Source organism: Oxyura jamaicensis, chromosome 7, assembly GCF_011077185.1.
Source record: "Oxyura jamaicensis isolate SHBP4307 breed ruddy duck chromosome 7, BPBGC_Ojam_1.0, whole genome shotgun sequence".
Lineage (NCBI taxonomy): Eukaryota > Metazoa > Chordata > Aves > Anseriformes > Anatidae > Oxyura > Oxyura jamaicensis.
This window is the reverse complement of record NC_048899.1, coordinates 29753374-29766791: the sequence shown is the minus strand read 5'-3', so window position 1 is coordinate 29766791 and position 13418 is coordinate 29753374. Positions and strand designations below refer to the sequence as shown.

Here is a 13418-nt window from a genome sequence, read left to right as displayed (position 1 = left end):
GTTACCGAGCCCTGCCTGGCGCCGTGCCGGCCAGGTGAGGCTGCACGTGGCCCACGGCATGCCAAGAGAATGCCTCGCATGCCACCGACCCCACGGTGCCAGCGCCGCGCGGGGCTTCGCCATGTCAGGTCCCTGCGGCGGGGACTGTGGCGAAGGTGGCTGGAGGTGGAGAGAAAAGAATAGGGGACACCTTCAAAATGTCCCGGCCCATCACCGTGGCATCAGCTGGCGGTACCTCATGGGGAGAGGTGAGCGGGGAGGCCAGTTCTCAAATGCCCTGGGTGCGGTGGTGCTGTGGCATCGCCCAGCCTGGGGAAGGAGAGCGCTCGGCCTCGTCCCTGCTCCTCTCCCGAGACTGCCACCGTGGAGAAAAGCAGGGAGAGGATGGAAAATGTGTGTCTGAGCACGGGCTGGAGGGGATCAGGCCCATGGACACACGGACAGGACGGGACAGCTCCCCTTCCCGGCATGGCAGTCAGCGCTTCCCAGCCCTCCCCAGGAAGCGCTGGAGCACACCGGCTTTAAATAGCTTTATTAGTGGAAGCTCTGCACCCGCAACCCCCCTGAGGGGCCGGGGGGATGCCGGGCAGCCCCGCAGGATCCCCAGGCAGCGGGAACATCCCGCCCGCAGAGCTGTGCTCGCCATCCGCCAGCCCAGCCTGCTCTCCGGGACCCACCGGGTCACCTCTCCATGTCCCAGGGCTGCGGCACGCCCGCGGCACGATCCCGGGGGGTGGCCCCCGAAGTGTCCTCACCCGACGGGGCCCGGCGGGGTGGCAGCGGGGCGGCGGAGGCCGTCAGACACAGAGGCTGAGCTCCTGGCGGACGGAGCACTTGCGGCACTGCACCACGCAGCACCAGTGGAAGCGGCAGAGGCAGTTCTCCTCCAGCACCACGGTCTCGTCGCGGTGCCCGCGCCCGCAGCACAGCAGGTCGCAGCCGCTCGTGTCCATGGCCGTGCTGTTGCAGACGCGGCCCCGCGTGCCCAGCGAGCCCGTCTTGCGGTTGGCCGAGCAGAAGTCGGGCGAGTCGGCCGAGTAGATGAGGTCCTGCTTGTCGGGGGGCTTGATGTTGTCCCCCACCGGGATGAGGGTCTTGCCGTCGTTGCCCCCCATCACCTTGAAGGCGCCGTTGAAGCGCTCCAGCAGGCGGTCCCCCACCTCGCGGAAATGGGGCATCTTCCGCCAGCAGGTCCGCAGGGTGCAGGAGCCCGACAGCCCGTGGCATTTGCACTCTGTCCTCATGTAGCTGCGCACCGCCTGCGGAGAGACGGCGGCGCTGAGACCCCGGTCCCCTCCCGGCACCCTTCCCGGCATCCCCAGCCCATCCGCCCTGCCCTGGTCCCGGGGAGGACACTGAGGGGGGATAAGGGGCTCCCAAAGCACCTCCAAATGGTCCCTGGAGCGTGCTGGGGTCTGTTTCACCCAGGGGGGTTGGGGTGGTGCTGCCTCCTGCCCACGGGGGGCCCCTTACCAAGCGCCCGGCTTCGTTGTTGTGCAGGTCGATGAGGGCGCGGATGTCGTTTTTCCCTTTCTTGCTCTTGGCGTCCATGAACTGCTGGGACTTCTCGTAGCCGAACTGCACGTCGTCCCCGCAGCCCCCCCACTCCCAGGCCGTGCCCTCGGTGCCCGGCCCCGCCGTGGGCGAGGGGGGGGCCCGGCTGCGGGTCAGCTCGCAGCCGCACTGCAGCAGCTCGCCCATGCTGCAGGCCTGCGTGATGGCGTGGCTGACGCCGGCCGCCGTGATGGCGTACACGAAGGCTGTCTCTCGGATGTCTGCAGGGGAAGAGCAGGGCCGGGACGCGGGGTCAGCTCTGGCTAAGGCTCTGCAAGCAAAGCACCCCTTCGCCTGCACCCGTGGGGGCTCGGATCTCCCCTTCCCCTCTGCTCGGTGCCGCTCCCTGGTGATGCGCCCGTCCCAGAGTAGGTCCCAGGGGCTGCCGGTGGGAAACCAGAACTCACACCTGCCTCTGCAAGGATGGGTACGTCCCCCCCAGACAGCAAAATGCCCTCCCCGGTGGCACCCAGGGAGTAGAGCAGTGCCACAGGGGACACCGGGGGTGCCACATGCACTCTGCCGGGTGGCAGCGAGGAAGCTGTCCTGCCTGCTCTCCCCCCATACCCACTTTGCCACGGGGCGATGCCTGCCCCCCTTCCTGCACCGGCGCAGCCTCCACCCTGCAGGATTATTTATTATTAGTATTTGCTCCTGTCTCTCTCTGCTCCGGGACACAAATTCCAAGCATCCTTCCCCTGCCCGGACCTGCCGCTCGCAGCCGCAGCCAGCGGGGGATTCTGGCAGCGGGGGCGCGGCGCCCTGCTCGGGGGGCTCCCGCACCCCCCCCAGTGCCAGGCGGGTCCCTGGGTGCCAGGGCAGGGATGGCCCAGGGTGGTGACACCCAGGGAGTGACCGGGGCACAGGGGGTGGCACAGCCCGAGTGGGGGTGGGCAGGGGAGATGGGAACTGGAGGAAAGGGAACTGGGCACACCGAGACCTTTCCAGCCATGCCACCTGGGGGGGGGCAGGTGTCCCCTACCCTGTCCCTCCTGCCCCTTACCACCAGGACCCTGCCTGCTGCCTCACGGGCGGTCAGTGCCCTCGGGGGGGCAGCCTGCCACCCCGTGCCACCCTGCGTGGGGATGCGGCTCCCTGCCAGCTCCTGCAGACACGTGGCTGCCCCACGCCAGCACGCCCTGACACGCTGCACCTCGCACACACGGGGAGGGATGGGGACACGGCTGTGCCCACCCCGGCGGGGCTCTGGGGAAGCAGGGCTCACCGCAGCATCCTCGCAGGGAGAGGGGAGCCCGAGGCGGCTGCATCACCTCCGGCCCTGGCTGACCCCAGCAGCAGGCAGTTCAGCCTCCAGCCACCCTGCCGTGGATTGGAGGTGCTGTGGGGAGGGTTTCCTGGGGAGCCGTGTCTCCCTGGGGGCACAGCTTTGCTCCCGGCCGTCACCCACAGCTGTGGGGTGCCCAAGGTGCTCTGCCCTTGCCAGTCCCTCCAGGGAAGAGAAGAGGAGGAAAGCAGCAAAATGCTGTCCTCGGGGCACCGCCACCCTGACCGAAGGGCATGCCTGCTCTCTTCTCGTGCGTGCCAGGGAGATGCGGTGACCAAGGAGACCAGGGCTTGCACCAGCACCTTCACTGCCCCACACAGGGACTGGTGTGGGAGCAGGGGCAGCACCACAGCGCAGTGCCCGTGGAAGTGTCCTGAATGGGAGGACCTTTAGCGTCCCCTCCACCTCCCGCCCCCCGGGCCCTCGGGCATGGGAAGTGCACGCAGGGTGATGTCAGGGTGCCCACCCTGCTCCAAGGGCAGGACGAGGGATCTGCAGCCTCTGGGCACCCGTGGGGCGAGGGCAGCTCCCCAGGGCCACCTCCCCGCCAGGCCCCTTCCCCCTGCACGCAGCGGGGTCCCGGGGGAGCAGTAAATCACTGCCAGACGAGGGTGCATTCTTGGGCTGCGTGAAGCCCCGCGCTGTCTGGGAGCATCGCTAATTGCTTCATTACAACACGGGGAGACAAGTCCCGGCAGTAAAACCTCAGGAGGAGCACCGAGCAAGCCCCTCTGCGCGCACACACACACACACACGTGCCTGCACACACACACCTGTGCACGGGGTGCTTTCTGGGGAGCAGCGAGGCAGGGGAAGAGGCGGCCTTACCCTGCTGCAGGATCTTGCCGAAGTACTTGCTGTGGCTGGTGCAGTTCCAGCGGCGGAAGCGGAACTGGTACTGGCACTCCCGCACGCCCAGCTTGGTGCCCTTGGCCACCTCCTGCACGATCTCCGGCTCCAGCTGGCACAGCTCCGCCTGCTTCCCCGCCAGCCGCTTCGTCTTGCGGCAGATGCTGTTGGGGTCCATGACCAGGGGGCTCCCCACTGCCCTGCAGGAGGGACAGCGAGCAGAGCAAAACCAGCACCCGAGCGGGGGGACCGGGGGCAGGGCACGGCCAGACCCGGGGACAGAGCGGGGCCACGGGGCAGTGCCAGCTGCGTCCCGCACACCCCAAGGCACTTGGGGACATCCCTGGGGGTGAGTGGTGTCCCCTGTGGAGGTGGCAGAGATGCTGTGCTGCTCAGTGCCTGCTCCTTGGCTCTGGCACTGGCCTGGCACAACCCTGGCTCCTCAGCATGAACGACGCCCAGGGCGGCTGCTGCTCCTGGCACCCCACGGGCATCACCTCCCCAGCTCAGGGCTTTCTCTCTGCTTTACCCCATGGGATATGAGCCCAGAGACCTTGCTGGAGATAAAGCCCCCGGGCTTCAGGCCAGGCTCCCTCCCCAGCTCCCACGCTCGCCTCCCCTTCCTGGGCACCCACCCCGGGGAAGGGGCCGCGGGCAGGCGAGGAAGGGATGCGCGCGGCATCAGCCCTGATGATCCCGGTGCGGGAGGGCAAGTCCCGGCTGGGGCCCTGCCAGGGCCAGCTCCTCGCCAGCACAGCTGGAGAGAGGTGCTGCCTCTCCGGGCTGCGAGGCAAAGCCTGAGCACGACGGCACGCCGCTGGCTACAGAAACTCCTGTACTTCCCCCACGCCTTCTGCCCAGTGCCGGGGCGGGCGCTGGCGCAGCGGTGCCGCGGGCAGAGGGCAGGCACGCTGCGTGCCGCCAGCCTCCTGCCCACGCCGCCCGTCCTGCAGCGCCGAGCTGCCTTCAGCCGGCGTGTGGCCCCGGGCTGCCCGAATTCAGCGTGCCCCAAGCACGGCCTTGTGCTTTGGACTCGCGCTTCGCCGGGCTCGGCGTGCCCCCAGCAGTTCGGGATGCGCCAGGGCTGCAAGGGGAAGAGCGCGGCTGCCCCAAGGCTACGAGCTGGGATTTTGGGGGGGTCTTGTGCAAACTGGAGCCGCTTTGCCCCAGGGATGCTGCAAGCTGAGCACCAGCAGCCTGTCATCCAGCCTCCCAGCGCTGTGCCGGCGGTGCTGGGCTGGGCCAGCAGGGCCAGCAAGGTCCCATCGGCGGCACCGAGGGACCCGTGTGCCAGCCCTGTCCCCTCCCGTGGCAGCGGTTCCCCGCTTTTTGGGTGCAGCACCAGGGCTGCCCGTGCTGCTGGCGGCCCCGCTCGCTGCCGAGCACCAGCTGCAGCGCCGCTTCCAGACCCAGACAGGCCTTTATAGTCTGGCCAAGCCCCAGGGGCTCGAAAATCACAAGATGAATCTCTGCGTGTGAGTACGCTCCGGGTTCCCTATTTTCTCTCCCTCTCGCTCAGCTGGGGGGCTGTGCTCAGGACACCGGGCTGCGGACGCCAGGCTGCGGGAGCCACGAGCCCCCTCCTAGCCCCTGCTTTTCAGGTCGCAGCCCTTCCCAGGCTCCCCCTGCTCCACGTCAGGCTGCCAAGCCTGGACCAGGCTAACCTGTCCCTCACTGCTCGCCCTGAGCTCCCCCGGGGATGAGCGGGGATGGGGCCGGGCCGGGAACATCCCTGCTGGACGCGTCTGCGAGGGAGGCAGGGCTGGGGAGGATGTGTCCTCTCAGCCTGGAAAAGGATCCCTGGTGCTTTGTGGGGGTTTGAAGGATTCAAGAGATGCAGAGCCTGGAAAGGTGGCCTCCCGCAGGGGATGGGAGGAAAGCGCTGCTGGGGAGCACGCAGCTTCGGTTGTTCCCCACAGCCCAGTATCCCCGTGCTGGCACGCCAGGCTGCAAAGGGCTGAGCAGCTGGGGAAGCACCGGGGGACCCAATGCCCTCCCTGATGCCAGAAACAGCCCAGCGTGTCCCAGCAGCCCTGCGGATCGGGAAACTGAGGCACGTGGGACGCCACCAGCCTGCCCAAATCCCATACCATGCCGTCCTCACGGGCATCGCCGCCTCCGAGTGATGTGACAGGGCCGGGGCCGCTTGGCTGGCTGATGGGGCAGGGTGGAGAAGCAGGGGAGCCGGGCCGGGACTTTCATTAAGAGAGGACTCTTTGTACTTGTTATAAAAACGATGCGCGAGCCCTCGGGCCCTCAGATCAAATGCTGAACTGCGGCTCACCCCGGATCAGACGGGCCGGCAGGACGGGGAGAGCTCGGCCCCGGAGGGCCGGGGGCTGGCGGCACCGCGGGGGTCCCCAGCCCGGCCCGGCTGTGGGGTGGGCTGCCTAAGCCCCGCGCGAGATTAATTTCCGCTGGGCTCTGCTTTCTCGCGAGGGGAGGCTGCCGGGAGCCCGAGAGCTGTTTTTGCTTTGTAGGGTTTGGGGGGGGGGGGGGCGCTGGGGGGGGCACACAAGGGCAAGAAAAATGCTGCCAAACTGCTACTGCTTTGGCAAGGGCTCCGGCGCGGGGCCCAGATCTGCCTGAGCTTGTCCTGCTCCAAGGCCTCCCGCATCTACAATTAAGGTGCCCCACCTCTGCCGCCGGGCACTCCTCCCTCTGCCCTGGTGATGGAGCCGGGTCGCCAGCGTGGCCCCCCCAGCCCGCCCGGGGCACCCCAGCCCTGCAGCCCCTCCGCGGCATCCCTGCGCCCACCGCCGAGACGGTGCCCGGGGGGTGGCAGCCTCCTGAAATGGGGTCTGCCCCCGCTGTGAAAAGGGGAAACTGAGGCACGGAAGAGGACCTGGAGCTGCCCTACAAATCCACACCCCCGCCAGCTTCTGGTGCGAGCCCTGTGCTCTGCACGTGTTCTCCAGAACGGCAGAGCTGGGGGCTCCGAAGACATAACGCCCAGCTTTTCTGCCCCAGCGCGGGGTCACTGAGCCTCCAGTCCAGTTCCCAACCCAAAGGAGCCTGGCACAACGCCCCAGCACCCCCAGCACCCCGGGGGCACGGGGCAGGGCTTCTCCCTGCCAGGGGATGGGGCACAGGGGGAGCCCACGGGGTCCCGGCTTGCGGGGAGGCGATGGTGGGAGCTGGCAGAGCTGGTGAGGAAGAGGGTGGTCAGCCTTCATGTGCACTTTGCCAGGATGGGCCAGGAAAGCGGACCCGACCGGGACGGGCTGTGCAGGAGGGAGAGGCAGCCCTGGAGCAGGGTGCAGGTGTTAGAGCCGCCCGCTCCTGGGTCGTGTTAAATCACCCGGCTGGAGGCTGCCCGCACGCCCGTGCCTCAGCTCCTTGCTTCAGGGACATTCAGACGCAGCCCAGCGATGTGCTCGGCTTCCCTGATCCCCATCCCTCCCCTAAAATTCACGTTCCCAGCCCAGCTGCCTGGTGCCACCCTGCCCACGTGCCGATGCGGGCTGCGAGATGCTCGGAGCAGGGTCGTGGAGCTGTGCTCCAAGGCTGGGACGTGTCCTGGCAGAGGTTGCTGGCCATGCCCTGGGTTTCGGCGTGCAGGATGACGGGATTTCCTGCAGCTTGCTTCGATAAAAGGGGGGCCCTGCTGTGGGGTAGCGAAGGCACGGCTCACCTCGCAGCCAGGTCTCCAACCCTGCCTCTGGATGCCTTTGGCTGGGGGGACGCAGCACCCAAGGGTGCCCAGCCACCCCCCTGAGCCCAGAGGTGTTTCTCCGCCTGTTTGGAGAGGCGAGATCTGTAGGATGTGAGCCCTGCAGGGCTGAGCTGCTGGCACATCCCTGCGGGGACGGGTAACCTGCAGACCCCATCCCCGCCACCCCACCGCTCCATCACCTCAAGAGCCACAGCCACCAATCCCCAGCTCACACTCAGGGGAAATCCTGCAAGGAAATCTCAGCCAGGAGCCAAACCTTCACCCCACCAGCGTGCCCATCTCCTGTGCACACAGGGTGAGGGGGGGACGTGGCTTTTCCCCAGCCCACCTTCCCTGCTTCCCCACGCAGATGCCCCGCGAGCGCCTGGCTCCTCGCCTGGGGATGCGTGTGGGTGCCTGGAGCTGGGTTACTGACCCGGGGGGGGGCGGGGGGTGCTGAAAGCCCAGCAGGAGGAGCACGGTGGGGTGAGTAAGCAGCAAGTCACCAGCCTGGGGGGCACAGGCAGGGCTTGGCTGCTGAGCAGCGCCGGGGACATCACGGGAGCTGGAAATCCCATGGGTCAGACAGAGCTGCGGCACCCCTGCCCTGCCCTCCCTGGGGCACCAGGGGCAGGGACGGGATGCAAATACATGGAGAGCTGCCCCAAGGAAGGAAGCTCTCACACGGCAGGGACCTGCTGGCTGCAGGGTCACACTAGGCTGAGCACGGTAGCCCGATTCTGGAGCTAAAGCCACTACAGAGCGCGAAGGAAACATTTTCCTTTTGGAAAACCCAACGTGGCTGCCCCAGAGGATGCCACGGGGCAGGGCTCCCCCCTGGCAGCGCTCTGCTGCCTGCACGGTGCTGCCGGTGCCAGGGCAGCCGGGGCCGGGGCATGCCCGGGACAGCCCGTGGGCACCCTGGGGGCTGCGGGGTGGCGGGTGTGGGTCAGCGGGACGGCGGGTGACTCACGGCTCAGCCAAGGGCACGCCAGCCAGCAGCCTGCCCTTACAGGCTCGGCCGTGCTTCGTGGTGCTGTGGGTGCTGGTCGGGGCGGCGGAGGAAAAGGGGAGGCCGGCGGTGGGTGAGACCCGAGCTGGGGTGGCTGTGGGGGGAGTGGAAGTGGGAGCCAGGGTGCAGCAAGGGGAGCCCGTGGGTGCTAGAGGATGGGTCCTCCCCGTCCAGAGGAGCCACGCTGAGACCTGCCAGCTGGGTGGGGAGGGGTGCAGGGGCAGGGAGGGTCAATCTATGTCATTGCAGGTGCTGGGGATGATTTTCCCCCTTGCTCTGACCTTGAGGTTGGTTCTTCCATCTCCTTACTCTGCTCGTCCCCAAGGTGCCTCCATTCCGGCAAGCACAACCTGGCTGGGCTGGGGGCTGCAGGGCAGAGGGGGCTTTGGGGCTACACCACCAAGCACGGGAGCAGGGTGGCACATGGGACAGAGGGCGAGCTCGGGGACACACGTCAGTGTGAGCGCCCCTGTGAGTGGCAGGGGACAGCCAGATACGATGCAATGCCTGAGCAGTCCAAGGGACACGACCACAAACCATCTCAGCCAAAACCCCGCCCCAAACATGCGTGGGGCTCCCAGGACACCAGGTTTGCCTATGTCCCTGCTGTTCTGGGAGCCCCCAATCCCCCCCACCTGTCCTGTTCAGGGAGGAATCCCTGCACAAGGAGCTGGGTGACAAACGTGAAAAAATGGAGGGAGGAGGAAGAAACGGATTTTACAGGGGTGGTGTGAGCAAGGGGAGCTGCTTCCCTGCAGCCTGGTGCAAGTCAAAGGACCCGCAGCACGTGAGCAGCCCGTCTTCCCCATCTGCACTGCCGTCTGCCACGGGAAGGTACGTGTCCCTCCCTCCGTCCCTCTGCCTCGACTCCAACGCGAGGGCTCAGGGGGTGGAGGATGAGGGTGGCTGGATCCCCAGCGATCCATCTGGGGACACCCTGCAGCAGTGAAGAGACTTTCTCAGGCTTTCATCAGGAACGTATAACGTCCCTCCTCTGACATCGCCCCAAACCAGCACCTGTCTGTCAGTGCACATGGACCCACGAGCCGCCCAGCCATGCCGCTCTCACAGGCCATTTGTCACCAGAAAGGGAAAAGGCACCTCAAACAGGCAGCCCCCACACGGCACCCGCAGGTGGGCCCCCTTGGATAAGCACCCACGGGTGCCCCCGCAGCACCTTGCAGCCAAGCGAGTGTGCACAGATGGAGAAACACAAAGGCACACCACCGAGATCCCCGTGCGTCGGTGACAGGGACGGCAAGGGACGGCTCTGCCACTGCCACCATGCCCTGGGTGCTCGGGGAGCCCAGGCACAGCTGCACCAGGACGCAGCCCCCGCCTGGGAGGTGGCCGGGTCACGGCAGCAGGTGCGTGGGAAGGTGCCTGCCCGGAGCCTGCTGCCAGGGCCGGCAGCGCCGGGGCTCTCCCCCACATGAGAAGAGCTCCCTGGATGTGCGGGGTGATCTCAGCAGGGCAGGAGACCCAGGTTCTGCCCGGGGTAAGCAGCTCGTGAATCAGCCACCTGCCCCGTCCTGGGAAGCCTGGCATATCCCTTTGGTGGGCTTCGCCTCCCCCGGGCTCACTCACTCTGCGCAAAGCCCCGTGCGTGCCGGTGACCCCCCTGCGCTGCCCGGCGCATTCGGCCACGCTGCCTGCAGCTGCCTTCTTATTCTTAAATTAAAGGTTCTTTTTCTCTATCTTTTTTAAGGGAAGAAAAAACAAGTTTGACCCCTTGCCCTCCTCTGCCAAATCCTTCTAATCTCCCCAAGCCGGCGCTGCCAGCGCACGCAGGGCACAGTCGCAGCACCAGCGGGACCCGTGCTTGGGGAGAGACGCGGCTCGGAGCGCCCTGCCCGCGCTGGCCCCATCCCCCGCCCCCAAACCGAGGGCAAAGCGAGCCCCTTCTTCCCCGTCCGTGGGTTGGTGCCACCGCTGGGGTGCGGGACACGAGCCTGGGGACGAGGGGAGCTCTGGTGGGTATTGGTGGGGCCGGGCAACGACAGCAGGGACGGCCGAAGGGACAGCTTTTGCGTGCGCAAAGCAGCGGGCTGAGAATTGGCCGAGGAAAAAGAACGCAGCTCTCAGCCAGCGGGAGGGACCGTGCCCCGGGATGGCGCAGATGTCCGGAGGCGAGCGGCGGGGAGCGAGGGACCCCCGGCACGCACCCTGCCCGGCAGGGAGACCCCTCTCTGAGCCACGTTAACCCCTTCCCCACGAACCCGGCCGGTGCCACGCCGACGGCACTGTTTGTAGCCACCCAGGGCCCCCTTTCGCCCCGCATCCCCGCAGCCGGGGCTGGCGAAGGGGATGGAGCCGCGGAATAAATCACTGCCGGGCGGGCGGGGGAACGGGAGGGGAAAGGCTTACGGAGAGCTTTATTTTAGGGGTCAAAAGAGTGTGACAATGTGGAGACGAATAGCCTCAGATAATGAATGATAGCCCGGACGGCACGCCGGGGAGCTGGAATCTAAGCACTTAAAACCGGATAAAGACAGGCTGGGTGAAATTCTTAATAGATTTAAATAGTTCATGTTTCGACAGATACCTGGGCTTTCCAAGGCTGGGTCCCAGCTCTGCGCCTGTAATGAATCCCCCACCCCCTCCGGGATCCTGCAAAGCACTGTCCCTGCCTTTGATGAAGGCACCATTACAAACAGGGGTTTTGTCCCCGCCGCGGCCAGGGCACCGCTCGGGAGGGGACGCCGTGGGGACCCTCGGGCTTTTAATTAAAGTTGACTTATTGGAGGGGTCTGGAGGCCCCCGCTCCCCCTCCCCGCCCCACAAGCACACAACCCTGCCGGGCAGCGGGCTTGTGGGGGGGGGTGGGGGGGGGGGCTGGGGCTCTTTCTGCGGGATCGGGGTGCCCTGTACCCCAATCCCCCCCACACACACACCCCTCTGCCCCCCACTATTCTCCAGCATGCTTGAGTGCCCCGGGGGAGCCCGAACCCACCCGGTGTGCACCCCCAGGCTGGCTCTGCCCCCCCGGCGAGCCTCGGTCCCCACCGTCGGGGTGTCAGGGGTGCAGGGGCTCGGTCCCCAAGCCGGGACCACCCCTTAGGGGCTCGGGACCCCGGTGCCCACGTCGCGCCCACCCCCGGGATGCCCTTACTCACCACCAGAGCCCGATGATGTTGGCGGGGCAGAGGAGGATGAAGAAGAGCCCCAGCTGGGTCCGGGAGGGGGGCAACATCCTGCCAGGGGCTGGGGGGCGGCTAGGAGAGCCGAGCCCCCTCCGAGCCCCCCCGAGGAGGGCGGCGGGGCTGGCCGGGGCCCCGCGGCTGGGTGCCCGCTGCCTCCCTCCGCCAGCCCGGGGCCGGCGGGGCCGGGCCGTGCCGGGCCGGGCCGGGCTGGGCCGGGCAGGCACCTCCGGGCGGCTGGAGCGCGGCGCGGAGGCTGCTCCGCAGAAGGAGGAGGAGGGACAGGGCTGCGAAAGCATCTGCCTCCGACAGGGAAACCGGAGCCCGGGGGGACGGACAGGGCGGGCCGGGCGGGGGGACTCGGGGATGCCAAGCGCGGCGCCCTGCGCGCAGCCACGGGCACGGCGCGGGCACGGCGTGGGCACGGGCACGGCTCCGGGCATCCTCCGGGCACCGGGCAGTGCCCACGGCTTGCCCAGCCCCGCCGCCCTGCTTGGCACGGCCCTTCCTCAAGGTGCCCTCCCACCACCTGCCCACCTGCATGGCCCCGGGTGTCCCTTGGCCGAGCCTGGCATCCCCGCACCGCCCTCTGCTCGGTGTCCTTGGGGGGTCTGCCCCGCTCCCTGGCACTGCTGGCACCGCATCAGGCTGTCCCACCGGGGCACGCTGGAGAAGGGACACCCCCAAGCATCCCTCAGCACCCCGCTCTTCACAGGCAGCACCTGGGCAGGGGGGTTGGCAGCTGGGCGAGGAGCAAGCCCCAGGAGCGAGCAGAGTGGGGAAGGAGCAGGAGAGGAGTGTGGGGAGGGCCGGCTTGGTTAGGGTGATCTCATCTCAGCTGCAGCTAGACCGGGAGGGGGGACAGCCCCCAGCATGGGTCACACCAGGCTGAGGGACCTGCCCGGGGCAGCGGGGAGCTGAGGGGCCAGGGAGATGGCAGGGCCAGGCAGCTCAGGACAGGAGGAAAGGGTGCCCATAGGCTGCCACCCCAATTTTCACCCATCCTGAGCTGCCCTGGGAATGGTTCCCCAGGGGAAGCAGGGTGTCTGGCAGCAGCGATGGGCCAGCCACAGCATCCTCCCTGCTGGTGAGCCCACCCCTCCCTCCAGCAGAGATGTGGGCTCTGTCCCCCTTCCCAGGAGGGCAGCGTTGCCCCCATCTCCAGCTCTTGCCCATCAGTGCTCCCCTGGTCCTCATCCCCAGCACCTCCTCCCCTTCACCTGGGCACGTAGGCTCCCGCCAGCAGCATTTGGTGGCAAAAGACTCAGGCTTTATCTGCAGCTTGGCACGGCTCTCCTCCCCCTGTGGGTGCGGGAGGGAAGAGACTCCCACCACCTCTGAAGGTTTCCCACCTGCTCCTACCCTGCCCTCCCACACCGGCCTCCAGCTCAGCATCCGTGGCGCTGTGACCAGCCTCGAGCTGTCCTCACCCTGGCATGGGGACACAGGGACCTTTCCCGAGCTGCACCTGGGCTGCTGCATCGTCCCTGGGGTCCTTTGCTTCCCCCCAGCAGCCTCCATCCCCCCTGCCCCGTGGCTCCCCCATCGCCTCGAATACAGGGGGCCATCACCACCAGGCAGCTCCTGGGCAGGGGACGTCCCGGCCGGGGCTGGGGACAGGGTGACACCGTGCCTGCGGCACGCAGCTCATCCGCCGGCTTGTTGAAAGTGCCTGTTGTCCCCCGCCCCGAGCGCCCGGCCGCCTCCGCCGCCTTCGTCTGCGCCGCAAAGGGAGCGCGGGGCAGGTGAGAAGCCTTTATCTGATTTCCTAAGGGCAGAAAAATCCCTTTGATTTCATCCCGAAGAGGGGAGCAGGGAGGGGGCCCCGTCCCGCCAGCAGGTGCGCCTGGCGCACAGCGACTCGCCTTGTCACGTCCCCGCCGCCGCGGCCAGGGGAAGCGGCCCCTCGTGGGGCTGGGGGGG

The 13418-nt window shown here is 67.6% G+C and overlaps 1 protein-coding gene across 2 annotated transcripts; it reads right to left on the bottom strand.

The window, feature by feature from the left end:
• Positions 1-515: 515 nt before the first annotated feature.
• Positions 516-12117, bottom strand: WNT6 (Wnt family member 6). Of its 2 annotated transcripts, none has more exons than XM_035331236.1 (4): positions 11472-12117; positions 3668-3888; positions 1474-1775; positions 516-1259 (listed from the first exon to the last, which is right to left on the bottom strand). In XM_035331236.1, the coding sequence occupies exons 1-4, from the start codon at positions 11936-11938 to the stop codon at positions 798-800; spliced, it is 1452 nt and encodes a 483-aa protein (XP_035187127.1). In that variant the 5' UTR covers positions 11939-12117; the 3' UTR covers positions 516-797. The 2 variants fall into 2 exon arrangements, with proteins under 2 accessions (XP_035187127.1, XP_035187128.1); XM_035331237.1 differs by having other exon boundaries at positions 3668-3883; positions 11472-12085.
• Between the last annotated feature and the right edge of the window lie 1301 nt (positions 12118-13418).

Excerpts from the sequence above, each read along its gene's own strand:
- WNT6 (XM_035331236.1), bottom strand. The coding sequence starts at position 11,938 with ATGCCCGGAGCCGTGCCCGTGCCCACGCCGTGCCCGCGCCGTGCCCGT. Across the intron at positions 1,776-3,667 it reads CGGCAAGATCCTGCAGCAGG|ACATCCGAGAGACAGCCTTC; the intron begins GTAAGGCCGCCT and ends CTTCCCCTGCAG. Across the intron at positions 1,260-1,473 it reads ACAACGAAGCCGGGCGCTTG|GCGGTGCGCAGCTACATGAG; the intron begins GTAAGGGGCCCC and ends GTCTCTCCGCAG.